Source organism: Xenopus tropicalis, chromosome 9 (assembly GCF_000004195.4).
Source record: "Xenopus tropicalis strain Nigerian chromosome 9, UCB_Xtro_10.0, whole genome shotgun sequence".
NCBI classification, from domain to species: Eukaryota; Metazoa; Chordata; class Amphibia; order Anura; family Pipidae; genus Xenopus; species Xenopus tropicalis.
This window is the reverse complement of record NC_030685.2, coordinates 87,461,121-87,484,973: the sequence shown is the minus strand read 5'-3', so window position 1 is coordinate 87,484,973 and position 23,853 is coordinate 87,461,121. Positions and strand designations below refer to the sequence as shown.

The following is a 23,853-nucleotide window of genomic DNA, read 5'->3' as shown; positions in this document are numbered from 1 at the left end:
CCCGTGTATGGCCACCTTTAGTCAGTGGAGTTCTCTGGGGAGTCAGCCGAGGTCTCCTAGTACCTACTAGAGAACCTGATGCCCTGTCCCTACTCTCTCCACAATAAATCTAGATTGTGCCAAACATTAGTAAAAGGTTTTTATACATATATAGAATATATATCTATATAGAAATAGTTTTCATATAAAACCATGGTGGAAATAAGAATGGACTGATGGAGAATTCTCCTATGCTGAGGCCAACTAGGGCCTGAGTCCAACTGAGACCTTCTGGTACTTGGGTAGGCAAGTCCAACCCTCGGTCTTCATGATGGACCTATGGGAGTTCTGAGGCAGCTCTGAGGTATTGGCATTGAGATTCATGTCCTGTCCTTGCACCTTGGCTGTCAGTGGACAATGGTGGAAATCTATCAGAGCCAAATGGAACCCTGGGAATATCCTTCAACCAAAGAAAAAGATGAATTTTCCATAATCTCAGACAATGTATTCACCAGGGAGCAAGTCAACTACTGGTCACTTACAAAGTGTTCAGTTCAGTCCGAACAACCCACAAATTCTTACCCTATTGGGGTTGTTGTATGTCAGAGATCAATATTCCCTGAGGCATTTACTGTATCTGAATGATGTTCCTCTCTACAGCAAACTCAATAAGGAATAAAGGACAAGTATTAAAATGCCAATTCCAAGACCATTCAATATTGTTTCGTTTTTTTAGTGTCTCCATATAATGGAGTTAATAGATCCAACAAGATCAGCAGTTCTGTAGCAGCAGAACAATTCTGTTTTTAATTGTTGCACTGTAAAAACCTTAATTTCCCAAGGCCTTACACAACAGATAAACGGCAAATCCTCCGCTGCTTATTTACTTTATAAAGCATCATATAAAGATCTTTAAACGGCTTCATTCAATATGTAGAATATTGTTATTTATTCAAAGTTCATTTCCACAAACATTTAACCTCCTTGTGTGCCGGAATACTGAGGGTGTCTATCACGGCTGCCTTGACTTCTGTAGAAGCCCTTTGAGGGCCTTGGGAAAAAAACACTGGTCCTCATTTCCCCTTTGTTAGTTATTTTAATGTTACTTTGCCTTGTGTTCGAGATCATTGTCCTACCTGAAGGCTTTCCCAAGTCTTTGCCGAGGTTGCACCCCCCATACTTTGCTCTGTCCCAGTCCTCAGTAGGTTTGGTTATATCAAAACATCTTCTCCAAACTTGTGGGAAGGTGGCACAAAAAGCTATAATTCAAAAAGAACAACCTGACTCCACATATAGAGTCCGACAAAAGCACAAGAGCCAATGGGGACAATGGGGGCAAAGGTTTGGTCATTTGGGACCAAGATTGGCCTACATAGAGCTCCCCCTTACTTGCCTCCTCACTTGTGTGGCAACTGTGTGGTTTTTGACAAAAGTTTTAACTCTAATATTGAGTTTATAATTCTGCCCAATATACAAGAGAACTTACTGCTCGGTCGGTACATGGAAGCAACCTTCGGAATCAGTCAGGAAGAGTTTACTCTGGGAGCTGTTGGGTTGGTTTTTTTCCACCCTCCTGAATTTTACATGGGATGAGAGGGGCAAGTACAAAGCAATGACTTAATGCCTTTGATAGCCATGGTTGACATTTCTTATAGGAACAAGGGGGCAGACCCAGAACTATGTGTAAATGATGGTTATTGCCCTGCCCATCATTACCCTTAGGAGAAGGAGGTCCAGAACTAGATGTTAATGTCCTTCATAGCCCCCCCCAGTATTTCCATTGGGTGCACATCCAGCACCACCCATGGGAGAAAAGGTGTAGATGGAGAACAAGATGTAAATGCCTGTGGTAGCCCACCCAGAAGCCCCCATGGAAGAAGAACAAGGTGCTTATGCCTTTGAAAGCCCTTGAGTATTTCCAGTGGAAGAAGAAGAGGCGATTTAGAAGATGTTAATGGCTGTGATAGCCCTGACCAGAAGTTCTTATGGAAGAGAAGGGGCAGATTTAGTATAAGGGGTAAATGCCTTTGATTGCCCTATCTTGTATTTCCAGTAGGAGGAGAGGGGGTGATTTAGAGTAAGATGTTAATGCAATAAACTTCAAGCTGGCCAACTATGTCAAAGTCATCCCTTCTGGCCAGTTCTACACTAACTTATGCGATTGATTAAGAATTCTTCTGCAACTTACTTGTTTTCAAGGTTAAACCCCCCAAATGGTTGCCCTTTTATTGGCCCATTGGGATCACCTGACTGTAGCTGGGAAGGGTGGGAGCTACAACATGGAGCGGCCACTGCTCCTGTATAAACTATAGCAAAAAAGGGAAAGTTGTGCTCAACCACTAATACATTTGATAGTCCTACCCAGGATTTCCCATGGGAGGAGAAGGGGCAGATTCAGAATACAACTGTTACATAGTTAAAGGTATAGGACCCATTATCCCAATAGGACTGTTTTACCTCCAATAAGGATTAGTTGGGATCAAGTACAGGTACTGTTTTAATATTACAGAGAAAAGGGAATCATTTAACCATTAAATAAACCCAATAGGGCTGTTCTGCCCCAATAAGGGGTAATTATATCTTAGTTGGGATCAAGTACAGGTACTGTTTTATTATTACAGAGAAAAGGGAATCATTTAACCATTAAATAAACCCAATAGGGCTGTTCTGCCCCAATAAGGGGTAATTATATCTTAGTTGGGATCAAGTACAGGTACTGTTTTATTATTACAGAGAAAAGGGAATCATTTAACTATGAAATAAACCCAATAGGGCTGTTCTGCCCCAATAAGGGGTAATTATATCTTAGTTGGGATCAAGTACAGGTACTGTTTTATAAGGGGTCCGATACCTGTATGTGAGGTTGAAAAAAGACACATTCCACCTTTTATGTCTGTATAAAAGCCACCTATGTGCACAATACCAACAGGCCTTTGGCGCTACCCATACAGTATATCAGTTACGCCCAGAATGAGCATTTTCCCCAAGTAAATACATTTAAATATAGAAGGATTAAACCCATTTAGATTCTGGAGGCGTTACGTTCTGCACAACTGGATGAGAAAGTTGCTTTCCTGGGTGTTAATCAGAATTTAATCCCCCGGCCAACTCCGTCCAAAAGCGTCCCGAGAACCTTGAGAAGATTAATCACAATCAATGGGAAGCAACAAGCGTTCGCGGCGCCGACATTATTCCTTCCCGCAGCTGCTTTTGCGCATAAATATTGTGGGCTTGGCATGCCTTGCATTGAATTAGGGGGATTAGAACCTTCTTGGTGAATATTTATGAGTCTCCGTATTGGGGGAAGCTTCGGAGCCACCTTGTACGCGGGTTCATCAAAAACATCTCAAGAGCTGTTTATGCACTCTTGGCGCAGTCTCTTGTGATAATTTATGTGACAGATGCAGTTCTACGGTATCCAGACAGATCCGCCAGGCTTTCCATCAAAAGTGGCCTTTAAACGCCATTCGTAGAATGTGTATGTAGATGCCTGGGAGAGTTCTGACGCATTCCCAAACACCGCCATCTGTCTTCCCATCGCTCGTCTGAAGGTGAATTAACTGTTACAGAGAATATTAAAGTGTCCGAGAGAAAAGGGGGACTGCTGATTGGGCCTGGCGTTATTATAACCATGATAAATGTCAGCTCTTGTGTCACATTATTCCTTCCCTATATTTATCTATAGGGCACCTTCCTCATCCCCTAAGCGCCGGCTTCATACATTTGTTTTCCAGAAAATACATTGCATTTCAGAGTCATATTATATCTTAGTTGGGATCAAGTACAGGTACTGTTTTATTATTACAGAGAAAAGGGAATCATTTAACCATGAAATAAACCCAATAGGGCTGTTCTGCCCCCAATAAGGGGTAATTATATCTTAGTTGGGATCAAGTACAGGTACTGTTTTATTATTACAGAGAAAAGGGAATCATTTAACCATGAAATAAACCCAATAGGGCTGTTCTGCCCCAATAAGGGGTAATTATATCTTAGTTGGGATCAAGTACAGGTACTGTTTTATTATTACAGAGAAAAGGGAATCATTTAACCATGAAATAAACCCAATAGGGCTGTTCTGCCCCAATAAGGGGTAATTATATCTTAGTTGGGATCAAGTACAGGTACTGTTTTATTATTACAGAGAAAAGGGAATCATTTAACCATGAAATAAACCCAATAGGGCTGTTCTGCCCCAATAAGGGGTAATTATATCTTAGTTGGGATCAAGTACAGGTACTGTTTTATTATTACAGAGAAAAGGGAATCATTTAACCATGAAATAAACCCAATAGGGCTGTTCTGCCCCAATAAGGGGTAATTATATCTTAGTTGGGATCAAGTACAGGTACTGTTTTATTATTTTAGCAGTCTTAAGGTATGGAGATCCCTTATCCGGAAAACCCCAGGTCCCAAGCATTCTGGATAACAAGTGCCATACCTGTACAAATATACTGTACCATAAAATGTAACTGTACAAATGTATTTAACTGCACCAATCACAAGTATTGGCTTTATGTGTGTATAAAGGCCAACTCAAGGTTCTCCATTGGACAAATATCGACAGAATAGAAAATATAATAGAAAAAGGATCCAGTAACCCATTAGAAAAAGACTTGAGAGAAGATTTATGTTTAACTGTATCACGAGGCTCCTTTTTAGCCTTTGAATAATATAAATGAATAAAAAATATGGGAAGCCCCAGAGTTCTGGGCAGTTAATAAGAGGATAAATCGTTGGTGGAGAAATTACACTTGTATTTTTTGTTTTAACTTACCCTTGTGCCCTACATCCGAAAGAACAAAGTCGAGAGGAAACTGCTCGTTACATCAAAGAAAGGTTTCGCCTCGGGCTCTGGGTTTTGATTTATTTGGTTTGTAGTTTAACTCTTCGACCGACTGTGAACCGCAAAGAGGCGCGAATATTATAAATCACCGAAGAAGAAAGAAAAATGAGAAAAACACCAGACGGGTTCATGGAGCGCAAGGCCTTGCCCCGCGGCTAAAGGGAATTCTTCACGTAAGCATCTTAAAAACTGTCCCATTTTCAGGCCGGGAAATTAGATGAAGAAAAATCGAAGTCCGAATGAAAAATGTTTCTCAATCTTTTGGCCATGGAGTTTTATTGCTCACTGGTGGTCGTCTTACTGCCAATGTCAGACTGTGTATTATAGGAGAAAGATAGATCTTCAAGCCGTTGAGACACCTTTATCCATAACTGATATAGAGCTGAGCTCCAGCAATGAGCAAGTTTGCTGCCTTTCCATTGGCCATTGGGTTTGGGCATGGAGAGAGGGCTTTAGGCTAATGTCCTATGGGGACAAGTCGCTCGTCTTTTCCTAACAAGGGATCAATAGAGATTTCAACAACAGAGCAATTCTATTTCCCTTTATTTATAAGCAAAACTCGTTTGAATAGGATCACAAATAGAGAATTTTTAGGAAACTTCAGGGGAGAAGTTGGCGTTGCCAAAAGGCTTTTGCGACTATTATGTAGAATATTTGGCATCTTCAGTCAAGCAAGATAACCAAAATTCACATGAAGAGAATTTTTGGGACAATGTTAGCAATTTGCAAAAAACTTCTGCATGTCCACTGTTATGTAGAATTGTTGGCATCTTCAGTTATCCTTACTAATAACAGGATGGGGGTATTTAGGTTAAAGAAACATTCAGCCTTTTTTAAAATACAATAATTGATAATTGCTATGTCTACAGTAACACTAGAACTCCCGCTAATGGGCAACCAAGTGGAGCCAACTGGAACCTACATTATCAACTCCTACAACTCAACGTTGTTGTCTTCTACATACCTGTTTGTCCCTCTTGGGCCTAATGTTAAACTTTAGCATCTGATCTACTTCCCAACCAGGATACTTACCCCCAAATTTGAGACTCCTGCCCCCCACTGGAACATGAACCTCCTGTTGATCTACAGTAGTTGATAATCACTATCTCTACATTAACACTAGAACTCCTGCTAATGGGCAACCAAGTGGAGCCAACTGGAACCTACATTATCAGCTCCTACAACTCAACATTGTTGTCTTCTACAAATGTCCCTCTTGGGCCGTATGTTAAACTGTAGCATGTGATCTACTTTCCGACCAGGATACCCCCAAATTTGAGACTCCTGCTCCCCATTGGCCCTTACAATACATTGGTTTATTTCTTCTGCAGTTCTGGTCTATTGCTTATATTGTATTTTCTATCCCTGTCAACAAACCACTATGGATGACCATTCCATGCAGCCCTTGGTCAAATAATGGCTCCCTAGCCCCGCCCCCTGTTGTTCCGCACCATTTGTTTGCCCTTTCCATTACTTGTACCTGAGAGATATCTTGATATCCTATTGGTGAGAATATACTGGATAGAGGGTCATTCAGATCTTCCTTAAAGCTTCTACAGATCCATATGCGATACGACTAATTAGCAATTAAGTCGGTTTAATGTTGCTTTGAAACTGTAATAAATTAATTTCCATCTGTCTTCAAGGGACAGTCACCGCTTTTAGTGATGTCACCCTTATTTCTGTTACTGGAAAAGCACATTAGTATGTGTGGGTCATAAATGTAATGGTTTGATCAGGGCACCCCCCCCATTGTACTGAGCAGAGCAGAAATAGGATATGTACATTTATCTAACAAATTGTGCTACTCCCTGAGTAAATGTCTGTCTGTTAAATGTGTATGTTATCAACTGCATGATAAATGTACCCCCTACTGTAAATGATAAGGATATTAGCAGTCACTGAGGGGTTCTGTGCCCCCCATATAAAGGCACAAGGCTGCAGGCTGAGTTATACAGGGAACTCTGAGTATCACTCATGTATTATAAGGGATAATGTACCCCCTACTGTAAATGATAAGGATATTAGCAGTCACTGAGGGGTTCTGTGCCCCCCATATAAAGGCACAAGGCTGCAGGCTGAGTTATACAGGGAACTCTGAGTATCACTCATGTATTATAAGGGATAATGTACCCCCTACTGTAAATGATAAGGATATTAGCAGTCACTGAGGGGTTCTGTGCCCCCATATAAAGGCACAAGGCTGCAGGCTGAGTTATACAGGGAACTCTGAGTATCACTCATGTATTATAAGGGATAATGTACCCCCTACTGTAAATGATAAGGATATTAGCAGTCACTGAGGGGTTCTGTGCCCCCCATATAAAGGCACAAGGCTGCAGGCTGAGTTATACAGGGAACTCTGAGTATCACTCATGTATTATAAGGGATAATGTACCCCCTACTGTAAATGATAAGGATATTAGCAGTCACTGAGGGGTTCTGTGCCCATATAAAGGCACAAGGCTGCAGGCTGAGTTATACAGGGAACTCTGAGTATCACTCATGTATTATAAGGGATAATGTACCCCCCTACTGTAAATGATAAGGATATTAGCAGTCACTGAGGGGTTCTGTGCCCCCCATATAAAGGCACAAGGCTGCAGGCTGAGTTATACAGGGAACTCTGAGTATCACTCATGTATTATAAGGGATAATGTACCCCCTACTGTAAATGATAAGGATATTAGCAGTCACTGAGGGGTTCTGTGCCCCCCATATAAAGGCACAAGGCTGCAGGCTGAGTTATACAGGGAACTCTGAGTATCACTCATGTATTATAAGGGATAATGTACCCCCTACTGTAATTGTACTGTACTTTATTCTTGATCTTATTTTTGTACAATTGAATCTATTGCTCTTTGGGGGCCACATACAGAGCGGTACTGGAAATACTGACTTAAAACTTGACATGGATACTTTGTAACTGTAACTATGACTTTGAATATTAATAGAAGGTACATATTTACATTTCATACATATTTTTTATATTTTATATACATTTTCCATTTCCCACTCAATCATAAGGATTTATTTATTTGGGATTCTTCCTCGACTGTCTCTGATTCCGCTGCCATTTTAGACATCAGATCTGCCGAATGCAGTATATATTTGATCCGTTCGAACATTTGAGAAAATATCAAACCAGTAAAACAGCACCCGGATCCAATCAAATCGCTTTTCTCTTCCAAACAGAACTGACATTTTCTTTTTAATCTCTAACAAAAAGCCAAAGCTGAATATGAACGGAGACAGAGCCGTAGGGGCGGCGAGACCCCCTTGTAGAGACATCCCTTCTGACTGTTCTTTAGACTCCTTTCTTTTTGAAAAGGCGACTCAACGTGGCCCTATAATCAAGGCAGAATTAATAACTGAGCTGTATGACAACCTGATAGAATTATCTAGTACACGGACCTTTATTTTCCACCTTCTCCCGGAGAGAGAAAAAGGTTCTGTCGGTTTTCTCTGACATTTAAGAGCCAAACAAAATAACTAAAGTAACAACAGGAACATTTGTATGAACATAAAAATGACATTAAAATAACTTTGTACAATATTCAGGCACATAAACTTGTAGGGGGAACGTTGGGTCGTTGGTATTTGAATCCATAGGACTGTACAGTGCAGGATATAGGGATCCGTTGGGTTCCTGTATGGGCAGGTAGCTTCCAATTGGCATTTGCAAACTTACATTTTGGTGGAAAAAAAGACAAAAGTCCTTCAAGTTCGACGTCTTTAAAGGATACCCATTGTGTATGCTGTATGGTGTACCTACCTACCTATGGAAAGAAAATCTAGTTTTTTTGCTAAACATTGAAGTTTTTGCACAAAAAAAATGAATCATGAAGCAAATGTCTCTCTAACTGTAGATCTTGAGATCACTCTAAACTTGGATACTATGCTTGTTCAAGAAATCATTCAGGCTCCTCTTATAGGTATTAACAGAATCTGCCCTCTCAACATCCCCCGGCAGGGCATTCCCCAACCCCCTCACTGCCCTCACCGTGAGGAACCCCCTACCCAACATCCCCCGGCAGGGCATTCCCCAACCCTCACTGCCCTCACCGTGAGGAACCCCCTACCCAACATCCCCCGGCAGGGCATTCCCCAACCTCACTGCCCTCACCGTGAGGAACCCCCTACCCAACATCCCCCGGCAGGGCATTCCCCAACCTCACTGCCCTCCCGGTGAGGAACCCCCTACTCAACATCCCCCGGCAGGGCATTCCCCAACCCCCTCACTGCCCCTCCCCGTGAGGAACCTCCTACTCAACATCCCCCGGCAGGGCATTCCCCAACCCCCTCACTGCCCTCACCGTGAGGAACCCCCTACCCAACATCCCCCGGCAGGGCATTCCCCAACCCCCTCACTGCCCTCACCGTGAGGAACCCCCTACCCAACATCCCCCGGCAGGGCATTCCCCAACCCCCTCACTGCCCTCACCGTGAGGAACCCCCTACCCAACATCCCCGGCAGGGCATCCCACCCCTCACTGCCTCACCGTGAGGAACCCCTACCCAACATCCCCAGCAGGGCATTCCCCAACCCCCTCACTGCCCTCACCGTGAGGAACCCCCTACCCAACATCCCCCGGCAGGGCATTCCCCAACCCCCTCACTGCCCTCACCGTGAGGAACCCCCTACCCAACATCCCCCGGCAGGGCATTCCCCAACCCCCTCACTGCCCTCACCGTGAGGAACCCCCTACCCAACATCCCCCGGCAGGGAATTCCCCAACCTCACTGCACTCACCCTGAGGAACCCTCTACCCAACATCCCCCGGCAGGGCATTCCCCAACCCCCTCACTGCCCTCACCGTGAGGAACCCCCTACCCAACATCCCCCGGCAGGGAATTCCCCAACCTCACTGCCCTCACCCTGAGGAACCCTCTACCCAACATCCCCCAACCTCACTGCCAGGAACCCCCTATGCTGGGTCAAATAAAAGTTCTGTTCTTCAAGTTTAAAGGGGCGCTCTCTGGCTCTTTAATATTTTCCATGGAAAAAACATATCCCCCACTATCTGTCTATAATTCCCTCTAATGTATTTGTACAAAATAATCAAGTTACCCCACAAGAGAAAACAACCCTAAACATTATAGTATTTCCTCCATCCTTTTTACCAGTTTAGTTGCAGTCTCTGAATTCTCTCCTTGGAGCCCAAAACTTCACTTTATTTGCTTTAGCAGTCACATTGCCTAGAGTTGTACCGTCTTTTGTCCCCAAATCTGTCAACACACTTCCAATTTAGTATAATATATCATGTATCCTGTATTTGCTAGTTATGAATCATTTTGTTGTGTCCTTTTATCTGTAATTAAGTTTAAGGAGAGCAGCGCTTTCTTTAGTCATCGTTGCTCTCGGTGAACTTCTTCAGGAAACATGGGACATTATTATATGGGGTTTCGATCTCTTGGAAACATTTCTATCATGTTATAATTCAGTATCTGAAGTTTATGTCGCAAGTTACAATCACGAAATGTAAAACCAGAAGACGCGGCAACCCGCGATAATTAGAGGTCACTCTGCGAACATTCTCTCTGTAGAAACTCTTTAATAGACATCGTAGTCCCATAATTTCAAGTGTTATGGTGATAAATTATAGAGATTGCATCCATAATTAGGTCAGGCTGATTTTATGAGGGGTGGTTGCCTGACACACAAGTGAGAATCAAATGAAAATCTTCTAAAGATAATAGTTGCAGAGATTGACTCTGGAGATTGCCGCCTCATTTTAATCAGTAACAAATTGCATCCACCCACAGTGTTTTACCGCGTGGAGCAGAGGGACAAATAATCATAAATGCTCAAAGTGCCCTTTTCATCAAAGTCATAAACATAAGTGCTGGATCTGACTGATATTTATAGCGCCGGCTTACACGCTTAATGGGCCTCCGTTTTTTTGAAGTTGCTAAGATTAGACTGGCGGAAACTCTACTTAGAAACTCAACTTCCCTTATACAGGTAGGGGGGGCTGTTACCTGGAATACTCAGGCCATTGGGGTTTTAGATACGGGATAGTGAATCCGTCCCGTTTTGCTTCTCCCAAAAAATTGCAAAACGGTGAAAATTTTGTGAATTCAGTTCAGGACTCGGCTGAATCCTTTTGGGTCGGTTCGGGGGTTCGGCCAAACCCAAAAAAGTGGGTTCAGGGCATCCCTAGTGATAATAATTCTCGACTTTTTCAAGTCAATGGTCATTTTTTTCTCACTCCAAATGTATTCAATTCAACTGTGATTTTTTTTGTTTACGGCAACTTTTTAGTCTCGGCGATAGCGATGATCCATTTCGATTTGCCCAAAAAATTTGCTAAATGGTGAAAAATTTGTTTCTACAAATTTGTACACAGGCAACATTTTTTATTCTCAATGGCCATTTATTTTCATTCCAAATGTATTCAATTCAATGGGTGTTTTTTTTTTGTGGCAACTTTTTTGTCTCGGCGATAGTGATGATGAGTGAATCTGTCCCATTTCGCTTCGCCAAAAAAATTGCAAAATGGGGAAACATTTGTGAAACGCAAGTCAATGGGCAACTTTTTTTACAAATTTGTACGTGGGTGACATTTTTTATGCTTGACTTTTTCAAGTCAATAACCATTTATTCTCACTCCAAAAGTATTCAATTCTATGGGTGGTTTCTCTTTTGCGGCAACTTTTTGTCTCAGCGATAGTGATGAGTGAATCTGTCCCATTTCGCTTCACCCAAAGAATTGCAAAACGGTGGAAAATTTGTGAAACGCAAGTCAATGGGCAACTTTTTTCTACAATTTTGTATGAGGGCGACATTTTTCATTCTTGACTTTTTCAAGTCAGTGGCCATTAATTCTCACTCCAAATGTATTCAATTCAAATGTGATTTTTTTTGCTTACGGCAACTTTTTAGTCTCGGCGATAGCAATGAGCGAATCTGTCCAGTTTCACTTCGCCCAAAAAATTGAAAATGGTGAAAAATTGGTAAGACACAAGTCAATGGGCAACTTTTTTTACAAATTAGTACGTGGGTGACATTTTTTATGCTCGACTTTTTCAAGTCAACGGCCATTTATTCTCACTCCAAAATTCAATGAGTGTTTTTTTTTTTTTGCAGATACTTTTTTGTCTCGGCGATAGTGATGAGTGAATCTGTCCCATTTCGCTTTGCCATTTAATTCTCAAAACTGAGGAAAAATTCACGAAACACGGGCACTTTTTTTTGACATGCACAACTTTTTTTTGCAACCTTTTTGACGCAACCGCAAATTTTTCACAGTGAAATTTTGCAGAAATTTTGTGAAACAGTTCACCAATTACGTAATGCGGAATTTTGCTGTGAATTCGCTCATCACTACCTGGCAACATTTTTGTCTTGCCGACTTATTTGTTTCTGCGAATTTTGGCCGCAGTTTCTTCAAAAAATTTGCCTATTTCAAAATGTGGGATTTCACTGTGAATCCATGCCTGGCGAAAAAATTCACTCGTCACTAATAAGTGATTTTTAGGGATGCACCGGATTCCAGATTCAGTTTGGGATCCGGCCGAATCTCGGATTTTTTTTTTAGGATTCGGTTTCGGCCAGATCTACGGTCCTGGCTGAACTGAATCCGAATACTAATTAGGATTCTAATTCAGTTCAGGGCTCGCCCGAATCCTTTTGGGTTGGTTCGGGGGTTTGGCCGAACCCAAAAATGTTTGGGACATCCCTAGTGATAATTAAAAAGTCTTAAAAATAAATGATGGCTCCCGTTGTCCTAGAATGAAATGTTTCTTCCGCTAAAAAAACTTGAACTCGCAGAGACATTTTCCTGGGCGGCGTCTTCAGAACCTCTTTCCGAGAAAAAACCCAAAATGCATTTTCGCTTTCTGCATCTTTTTGAAGTAGGTAAAAGTTTGAAAAGCTGTCATGGCGCCTGTAAGGGAATAGCTGATGGCCAAGTTGGGCGCTCGGAGAAGACGGAATGTTGCAGTCAATAATACATGAGCCGAGGTAGTTTGAAAATTCAAAAGCCGGAGAGGTTCAGAAGGCGGAATTGTGTTTATTCGACGGGAAATTATGAAAGTGCAGTGTTTGCTGTACGTTGACAGTGAAGGGAGGACCTCTGGGGAATGGGATGATTTCATAAGGAGGAAGAGTGAGAGATGATATAAATGGCAGGAAGGCTGAAGTACTGTGGGTAACCCAATCCGTCAGAGCTTTCACTCTTTATATGACCTTGCCGGGTACATAGAAGGTAAATAGACAGTTTCCACGTTTGCCCCAAGGCAATGCCAAAGTATGAAGGAATAGGCTTTGGATTTTGCTATAATCAAACATTCAGCCCAACTGAATCCAAATAGTGATGGGCGAAATGTTTCGCCAGGCATGGATTTGCAGTGAATTTCCGCGTTTCGCCATTGGCGGATTGTTTAGCGAAACAGATTTAAAAATTTGCAGCGGAAAAATTTGCTACGCATCCAAAAATTGTCGCCGCCGACAAAACAATAGCCACGGGCAACAAAACAATAGCCATGGGTGACAAAACAATAGCCGCGGGTGACAAAACAATAGCCGCGGGTGACAAAACAATAGCAGCAGGTGACAAAACAATAGCTGCGAGACAAAAGAATAGCCGCGCGACAAAAGAATAGCCGGGCGACAAAAGAATAGCCAGGAGACAAAAGAATAGCCGCGCGACAAAAGAATAGCCAGGAGACAAAAGAATAGCCGCGGGCGACAAAAGAATAGCCGGGCGACAAAAGAATAGTTGGGCGACAAAAGAATAGCTGGGTGACAAAAGAATAGCTGGGCGACAAAAGAATAGCCGGGCGACAAAAGAATAGCTGGGCGACAAAAGAATAGCCACGTGACAAAAGAATAGCTGCGCCGGCAATTTTTTTTGACGCGCGCCATTCAAATCTTTTGAAAGATTCGCAAATTTTTCGGCGAAGCGAAAGAGGACAGATTCGTCCATCACTAAATCCAAAGTTACCTCTACACAAGGGGCAGATTTCTGGGGTCTCATTTTGGCGTCCACTTTTTGTGGCTTTAAAAGCCTTGGAAAAGCCAGAATTGATGGGGGTGAATCATGTTGGTTCAGTCTTTAAGATAAAGGAAAAAAAAACCCTGATCCCGTAGGCAATTATGAATAATATCCGGTGCTGGTTTCCCTTTGGGCTAAACATTAACCCTATCTGTAACAATGCCCCTTTATTGGGGCTCCCTATAGATCCTCTCAGGTCCCTGTCTGGGTTTCTCATGAGGGGTGGGCGTGTCCTAAGGGGTGGGCGTGTCCTAACGGTCCCTGCCAGAAGCACAGTAGGAGGGGGATAGCCAATCACAGCCCTGCAGTCACACAAGCACAGACAGGCTTCAGTTCCCTATCAGGTCAGCCTAGCTGCTGATTGGTTCCTTTCATACAGTGAGCGCCGGCCCCCCTGCACAGCCTGGGAAAGGAGGCAGCAGGAAGTGGAACAGATGGGCGGGGCTAGTGGGGTTTTGGGGGTTTTCAATAAATCAGCCGGAAACACTACTTTTTAAAGCCCATTCCTTCTGTATTTACAGTACAATTACATTGGTAGTGATGAACGAATCTGTCCCATTTCACTTTGCCATAAAATTTGTGAAACGGTAAGAAAATTTAGATTTTCTTTTTTGCCGCCCATGTCTTTTTTGGTGCAACCACGCCATTTTTTGACACAACCGTGCCCTTTTTTGACGCGCCTGCGCCCCTTTTTTTACGCAACCACATCTTTTTTTGACGCCACCGCGCCCTTTTTTTACGCAACCACGCCCTTTTTTGATGTGACTGCACCCGTTTTTACACAACTGTGCCCAATTTGACACACAACAATGTTTTTTTTGATGCGCAACAAATTTTTCCGCCGCAAATTTTCACAGAAGTTTCGCGAAACAATTCACCAATGGCCAAATGCGAAAATCCGCTGCGCATCCATGCCTGGCGAAAAAATTCGCTCATCGCTATCCATTGGCTCCATATTGTTTTTCACACAATGCATCCCCTTCAATACTAATGTGATGTCGACCTCCTTTTTTTAGCAGGATTCGGCCGAATCCATGTTTTTGGCCAAACCAAATCCTTATAATTGTGTGACTTTTTGTCACATAAACACGGAAGTTGACATTTTTTTCCGCGTTATCTTTTACCCTTCCTTGCCTTCATTTCCAAATTAGGATTCCGTTCTCAGAGGATTTGGGGTTCGGCCGGATCCTAAAATAGGGTATTTGGTGTCTGAAATACCCTGCAATTAACGCTTACATCTCACTACGTAGTAACCCCAAGAGCTTTGCGTCTGTCCGTTGCTTTTGTTGTGCACTTGAATTATTTGACTTGAAAAAAATGTGAATTTCTGTCAAACAGAAAGGCTTTTAATTTGTCAGTAGATCAGAGGGGGGAAAATAATGTTGTATTTTTGCACTCGGGTAGAAAACAAAGCAAAGTGGCAGAAATAATGGGTAAGATTTCTGTCAGGCTGAAGAAAGCTTTGCTTTGTAATATTTCTATATAGTTACCCATTACGGTGATTACATTTATAGCTCTTGGGTTTTGTGTTTCTTATATTCTTTTCTCTCTCTGGTAAAAGCACAGAAAAAAAAATCAATTTAAACTCAGGGAAAGTTAAAGACGAGCGACAATTTCATCTCTCGCCTCTTCCAGTAAATGAGACTGAAGGAAAATGTCTCCTTTTGTACCGATTGGGTCCAAGAGCTGTTTGAAGTCTTCTAGTAGCCAGAGAGCTAACTTTTGGGGACCCCCTACTCAAAAGGGAAACTATACCCCCAAACAATGTAGGTCTCTAGAGAAATATATTGTATAAACAACTCACATAAACCATTATGTGCCATTGGGTAATCCTAAATAGAAAACTGCCATTTTAAAAATGAAGGCCCGCCCCCTGGGGTCATAGGAGTCACAGTGCACACAAACAAGCCAAGGCACACATACATGCTAGGCCCCATCAGCCAATGAATGGGCAGAGTTCTGCCTTTGGCTCCCACACTACTTCCTGTTACAGTTAGAGCTGCATCACTTCCTGTCAGCTGATCTCTGAGGGAGCACACAGCCCATCACTAAATGGCGGCTCAAGGGAAAGGGTGTAAAAGGGCAATATTTACTGATATATATATTCCAGTTTGGCGAGATTCTTTAATAGGCCACTTAACTTAATATAAACTATTCATTGGTTGAGTATTCATTCTGGGGGTATAGTTTCCCTTTAATAACTGAAAATTTTTGTAAATTTTTTTCATCTTTTTAACCAAAACATTTACCCCATTTGTACCGTACCCTGTTTCTCCTGATATCTTGTCTTTGGAGATTTATATAAAATGGTTCCTAAGGCCTGTGCTGTGTTAGGGCTCCATAAAAACCCACTAATAGATGAGCAAATCTTTTCCCCCCACTTGCGATGAAATTCCGCATTTCACCATCAGTAAAAAAAATTTCATGAAACTGCGGCAAAAATTCACCGGGATAAAAAAATCCCATTGACTTTTAATATATTTAGAATGAGAAAAAAAGTCCCATGTGTAGGATGAAATTGTTGCCTGGTAGAAGTGAGAAAAATCACCATTTGACTTGGGGTGAGATAAAAATTGCACACATAAGAAACAATTGTCCCGCGTAAGAACAAAATGGCGCACTTATTTTTGCCATTTTGTGAATTTTTCAACAGTTTGGTGATTTTTTTGGCGGAACAGAACAGATTCGCTCATCACTACCCACTAACGATGAAAAAACTGAATTCATTGGTTCGTAGGTTATTGCTATTTGCATAATAATTTGTCATGTTACGTATTTTGGAGAAGGAATAAAATGTTGCTCCATATTTTTTCCCATAGGCCTTTGCAGGAAACACAAACGCAGACGGCGTGGTCCAACATAAATTCCAGCACTCCATCAAAGCCAGATTCCTGAGATTTGTTCCCACTGAGTGGAATCTTGTTGGCAGAATAGGAATGAGAGTGGAGGTCTATGGCTGCCCATACAGTAAGTACCCATTGACTTTTAGCTTCTTTGGAAATAATACTAATTTAATATTTGAACATTTGGGACATTTTCAACTATATAAATAGTAATATGCTATTGGCTATTAGTGTTGGTCTATTAAGAACTGTTTTGGTTTGGGGTTTTTGCCTTCCTCTGGATTAACTAGCAGTTAGGCAGGTTATATATAGGCATTATGGTTGAATGTGATGGACCTATGTCTTTTTTCAACCCAACTTACTATGTTACTATGTTACAGGGGACTCTGATTTATTTTCTTCAGTAAATGCAGTAGAACAGGGGTCCTCAAACTTCTTTACCAAGGGGCCAGTTCAATGGCCCCTCAGACTGTTGGGGGGCCTGACCACCACCCCCACCCCCTGTCAAACTATGGCCCACTCCTGCATTCTCTTCCAGCACCACCCCCCACCACGCCCTTGCTCTGTCCACCCATCTTTTCCAGCTCCACCCCTCCTTCGTCTGTCTTCCCAGCTCTCCCCTCCAACTTGCACCATCCCTCCTCCCTCCCAGCTCCCCCGTCCCACTCCCCGCTGAACCCACTCTGTCCGCTGCCAGGGGTGAGGACACAGCAGGGGGCCGGGTTAATTACCCTGGGGCCCATGGGCCGTAGTTTAAGGGCCCCTGCACTAGAAGAACCAGTGTTACCGAAAATAAGCAAATAATCACTATATTTATGAGTATAAAGGTGGTCCAACAATGCTCTTAAGTACAAGGACTGGTCGAATTACCCTTTTGAAATGAGATAGAAATTTGCCCCTCGGAGACATGGTACAGACAGACTCAGAAGGGGTTTTGCCTGACCGGGTGGAAATTGGGGAGAGGTTTGATTGACTTGGTGGTACCCAAGTACTATGAACATAAGATGATTTCCTCATTGGATGATTCAATACAGGGCCAATTGAAATGCATTCACCCTGGGGTCTGAAGTTTTATGGGCTGACCCGGGAGAAAGGGCAAACACTGGTGTATTGAGTGTAGGTACTGCCCTGACCCTGCTTCAACATGACTAAGGGGCAGATTTTTGAATTTTTGAAAATTCAAATAAACTCGTTTCCAAAAATGTTTTTCATTTAAAAAGTCTGAGCGAGAAGAGTCTCAGAAAAGTTGCAAAGATCAAAATTTTTTTGACTTGTTGCATGAAAACGGCAACTTTTTTGAAAAAAACAACGTCAAAAAGCTGAAAACTTTAAAGTTATGAAGCAAGAGAAGGATCTTCCAGGAAAGGGACATCTGTCATTGACTTTTTTTAGCTGGTGAATTGTTGGATTCTGATTTTTAGCCATTTGGTTGCATAATAAATCTCTAAAAATGTGACTTTTAGTGCTATAAATCTAAATTGGGAAAAAAATCAAATGGTTAGTAAATGCTAGGGTTGGTTTGGCCCGGTAGGGCACTGGAAAAAAAAACGGTGGGCCCTGATTTTTTGGGGTCCCATCAGCACTTTCTGACCTGTAGATCCCCCTTTCCCAATGCGCCTGAGGTAAGTATTTGCGCTCGGGAGAGGGGGTTGGGCTGGAGCCCTTGGGGTGTGTGGGGGTCACAAAAGGGGTCCCTGGGGTGGTGCTGGAGCCCTGGAGCAGCAGCCCGGTGGGCCCTGCACCCCCCAGGCCGACCCTGCCCCTAAATATCTGAAATGAATTCAAACTAATTAATCCAAGTCCTTCTATTTAATCTCTACATCGCATTTGATGGTTTCTCTTAATTTCATTCTAACAACGAAACTCAAGATTCCCCACTGGGTTCTATTAATGTTGGAATCACCTTTCAGCCAAAATCCCATTCGTTGCTTCAGGTTTATGTTCGAATGTGACATAACGAGCTAATAACGAGCGACAATAATGAGAAATGTGTTGTGATTTAGTGCAGCTCTAGACTAAGGCAGCAGATTGCCCCAGCGAAGGAATATCAGAGAGTCAGGGTTATCCCAACGGGACCCCTCCAGCTGTTATAGATATAGTTATAGATATAGTTATAGATAGTAATCTCAGAAACACGAGACTGCCTTCCTGGGCACAGAGTAACAGTTCAAGGGTAAAATCAACTTCATTGTTCATTGTCTCAATAAATTATATTTACTGTAATATGTTCCTAGTGAATAGGCCCCTGAATACCCCTAACGTTATGGGCACCTGGTTAAAGCCCCCTCCCTGCTCTTGATGGGGTTCAGCTCAGATCGGGCAACCGAAACTTAACTTGGTGATTGGTGAATTGGCAAAAAGCTGAGCCACTCCCGACCCTATGCCTTCCTCATTCTTCATCTTCATTGACCAGACCTGGTGAGCCCTCATAATTTATATATACAGTATAGTGATGAGCAAAGTTTTTCAACAGACACGGATTCACAGCGAAATTCTGCATTTCGCCATCGGCAAATTCTTTGACAAAACACGAGACAAAAAGTCGGCAAGACAAAAAAGCCACCAAGAAAAATCTTGCTGAGACATAAACTTCGCCAAGAAAAAACACCCATTGGCTTTAATGCATTTGGAGAAAGAAAAAAAGTTGTGTGTAAAAAATTTGTCACCCGTAAAAAAGTCGCCTTTTGACTTCAATGCGTTTCACAAATTTTTCACCATTTTGCTAATTTTTAAAATTGGGACTGATTCGTTTATCTCAAGTGATGGGCGAATCTGTCTCGTTTAGCTTTGCCGAAAAATTCACAAATCATTGAAAACGTTTTTGACACAAATGTGACCTATTTTTATGCAACCATGACTTTTTTTAATATGACTTTTAATATGATTTTTGTCTCAGCGAATTCTTAAGGCAGTTACGTGAAAAAATGTTGCCAATGGCGAAATGTGGAATTTCGCAGCAAATCCGTGTTTGGCAAAAAAAATGTGCTCATCGCTTCCTGTTGCATAAACTTGTGGGTCCCATGTAGTGATGAGCGAATCTGTCCCGTTTCGACGAAAAATTCGCAAATATTTCAAAAGATTTTGCGAAACGGTGAAAATGTTGCATGACAATTTTTTTGACGCAGGCAACAATTTTTGGATGCGCGGCAAGTTTTTTCATTAATTTAGCAATTTAGCCAGTGGCGAAACGTGGAAATTCGCAACGAATCCATGTCTGGTGAAACATTCCACCTATCACTAGTCCCGTGGGATATCGGGCCAGTCCGCATAGGACCAACTTGGTTGTATTCTTGTTGGGCAGCACTGCTCCTACTATAAGAGCCCAGCCCACAGCTTCAGTTATGTGCTCCATGGGCCACAGTAAGGCTTTAATATGGGGAGGGCAATTTATTCATATTCAAATTTAAGTTTTTGAAAAAGAAATCAGTTCCAGAAAACCTGGATATGAAAAATGGAAAAAAATACAATCAATAAAAAAATTACTGATGAATTTTGAAAATACAGGAAAATTAGGGAATTTTTTTGCAGAAAAAAAGTGTTCTCAAATGTAAGTGAATCCTCCCCTAAGGGGGCATTTACTAAAGTTAGATTTTTTTTTTTCACGATTTGTGTTTTTTTTTTTGCACTAAATGTTTTGTGATTTATTAATATGAACCTTATACAAATCTTTAATTGGGAAAATGTGAAACAGCAGGTTGACATTTTGGTGATAAATATCACATATTTCGTTCATTATTTCATCTTCGGGTTATTTCCAGCGAGGTTACACAGGTGCTGCTCGGTTTCTGGAACATGGAAAACAATAGAATTAATAATTTTAACACTTTTATGTCAACGTAAATGACTTTTCACTAAATGTAAGCAGAAAGTTTAAAAATACATTCAAATCCTGCATTTTTCCTGGTTGGGGGGCTGGACTTGCCCATAAATATGTGTATTGAATGGATTTTTAGGAATATTTTTAAAAAGAGTCCAGTGTGGATCAGTTTTCCTTTTTGCAACATAGGACGTTCCTCTGCCCGTATTTGCAAACCCACAAAACTATGTATTGATTAGTGATGTCCGGGTCGAGAAATACTCAACCCGCACCGACCCTAACCCGCCCGCTCCCAACCTGAACCCTACCCAATCCAGCTTCCTCCCTCTATTTATAGACCCACGCCCACCCGTCCCAGCAATGACATCACAAAAGGGGGGCGGGGCGTACCAGGGGGGGCCCCTATAAATTAGAGAGCTGGAACAGGAAGCCGGCAGTGTAAGGTTGTGGGTGGGGAGGGTGAGTAGAAGTGCTCAACCCGAACCCGCCCACAACCCGCAGTTGATGTAGTGAGGTCAGCCCCAACCTGTCCAACCCGCGGGTCCCATGGGTATCGGACTAGCCCACACATCACTAGTAGGGATCCATCTCCCAATGAAAAGATGTCCAATGAGATTGTCCAATGAGAAAGTCCCATATTCAGTTCAATGTGAACAGGATATCTCATGGTTCATCTCATAAAATCTCATTAGAAATCAATGGGAAGATTTAGAATAAGTGTTTCTCATTTTAATCAATCTGGCTAAAATGAAAATGGAAAAAGTTATTATTGCACATACATCCCATAGTCTTTAGGCCGTTCTTATTCTATTAAGATTTACATTGTAATAGTGGATTTACTTCAATTACTCTTTTGAATACTCTTTAAACTCTTTAATAAACCTACAAAATTGATTCCAGGGGCAATAAACTGTCAGCCAAGAACATTTTTGGGATTATTTACTTTTAGCCATAACTGAACATTCTACAGCTTCCCCCTGATTTCTCTTTATAATCTAATGGGAAATTGTATTGAAAGATACAAACAGAAAAAAATGCAGAGCTAAGAATAATTAATCATTGTTTACAAAAATAAGAACAGGATTTTACATTTCACAAAAAGAAAAAAATCATAAATAAGAGAACAAATTCACATTTCACAGAAAAAATAGGAACAAAATTTCACAAAAAGAAAATATTGCCTAAATAAGAACAAAAATTCACATAGAAATTTGATTTTTTGTTTTTATTTATGCATTTTATACATAATTATTGTCACATAAGATAAACTCCAGAGAAGTAACTTGATTTCAGTCTAGCTCTTGCCTATAACATCCTCCTTTGGCTTTGGGTCTGGCCCTCAGCTGATTGGCTGCACAAGAATCCAAAGACTTCCATTGGGGCAAGTTAGGGATCCAAATGTTGGAACTCAGGGAAGTAAGGACGGAGTTAATTATAGTTAGATGCACCAGGTATGAACCAGATAAACAACCAGAGAGAGGCATGGTCAAAGGCAGGAGATCAGGAACAGAACAAGGCAGTAATCAGGAACCAAAACCATAAGTAGTATTCAGGAATCAAAGCTCCCAGATCCTAACAAACTTGACCTACAATGTGACTATGAAGATTTTCATTCATCCAGGTCATGGTATATCTAGTATAAATAAATCTAAAGCAACTGGACTTAAGTAATCATTGAAGACGTTTCACTACTCATCCGAGCAGCTTCTTCAGTTCAACTGACTGGTATGGGAAGTCCTCAGCATATGTACTCTTCCACTTATCCAATCACAATGGCACTATGTAACTCTTCAGAGGTGACATCTGAAACTCACAGAGGAGTGAATGCTGTGGAGTTACTTAGAGAGGATTACCAAAGTATCATGCAACTCAAGAAGAGTTACAAAGTGCCATTGTGATTGGATCAGTGGAAGAGTACAGATGCTGAGGACTTCCCATACCAGTCAGTTGGACTGAAGAAGCTGCTCGGATGAGTAGTGAAACGTCTTCAATGATTACTTAACAAGTCCAGTTGCTTTAGATTTATTTATACTTGATTGACCTACTGTGGGCAATGAATGAGTCTTGAGTTGGGGACTATATGGGGAAGCTGATGGGAAATACCTAAAGGGAAAACTCAATGATAAAAGCACCGACCCAGAAACCTTGTTGTCTGATTTTTTAGAGCCTGGGGTATTGCAGATACCAGCAATTACTCTATCCATATATACCTCCTCCTTCTATTCTAATTACTGTTATTCTTTTTAATATGGGGGCCAGTATAATCAATATGGGGGCCAGTATAATCAACAAGGAGGTAACGTAAAGGAGATAATTTGAGCAAACAGTAGGGACACCGGCTGTTAAACAGATTCTGAGGACCACGTTCTTCAGAGCTTACAACCCACTGCCTGTGTTTAACATTCAAGCGATGTCCAAAACGACCCGACATATCCCCTTAACAAGTCTTCAAGCTACAGGTCACGTAAAATTGATTCATTTCTTTAAAGTCATTGGAACAGAACAAGAGAATGTTATTTCCCCTTGAGATGTGTTGTCTAGAGGGCTCATTTTGCAACGAAACAGATTGATTCTTGGCGGACACTGTCAAGGGAACGCCGTTGAGTGAGAAGATGATGACTGCAGGATATTAACCAATAATAACTCTTCCCTTATTCATGTCACAAGCATACAGCATTATCATTGACCTTCCTCGTTTGTTTACATGACTGTTCGTCAATTTTCCTTCTGTTTTCCCTTTTCGCTTATCTAGAATCCGATGTGGTCGACTTTGATGGCAGAAGCTCCCTCCAGTACAGGTTCAATCAGAAGCAGATGACCACATTTAAAGATGTCATTTCTCTCAAATTCAAGAGCATGCAGAGTGATGGAGTTCTATTTCATGGAGAAGGACAGCGAGGAGATTATATTACCTTGGAGCTGCAGAAGGGAAAGTTGTCCCTGTACATCAACCTCGGTAGGGACTCATTTATTTCGTTATATGAGTATTCTGTATTAAAGTTCCTGGTCAATGGACCTTTTGTGATATTTGTCCAGATATAAGCGCTAACCTTACGGCTGATAAAAATCGGCATTCAAAGCCGGAGATGCACCAAATCCATTATTTTTGGGTTTGGCCGAACCCTGAATCCTTCATAAAAGATTTGGCCAAATACCTAACCGAATCTGAAGCCTACTTTGCACATGGAATAGTAGGGAAGGGTTTGTGCTTACAAATTTTTTTACTTCCATGTTCACGTGACTAAAAGCTACGTGATTCTAGGGATTCGGTTTGGCCAGACACTTGGATAGGGATGGAACTTGGCCAAATCCGGAACCTGGATTCGGTGCATCCATAATTCTAAGACAAAATACAAAGGAACCCTAGGC

The 23,853-nt window shown here is 41.8% G+C and overlaps 1 protein-coding gene across 1 annotated transcript in view; it reads left to right on the top strand.

Annotated features, from left to right (window-relative positions):
• Positions 1 to 23,853, top strand: part of cntnap5 (contactin associated protein family member 5) — a 294,459-nt gene that overhangs the window by 106,792 nt on the left and 163,814 nt on the right. Inside the window, exons 4-5 of the mRNA XM_031893445.1 lie at positions 16,644 to 16,791; positions 23,237 to 23,440. Coding sequence (XP_031749305.1) covers positions 16,644 to 16,791; positions 23,237 to 23,440 — 352 coding nt within the window. The remainder of the gene's footprint in view (positions 1 to 16,643; positions 16,792 to 23,236; positions 23,441 to 23,853) is intronic.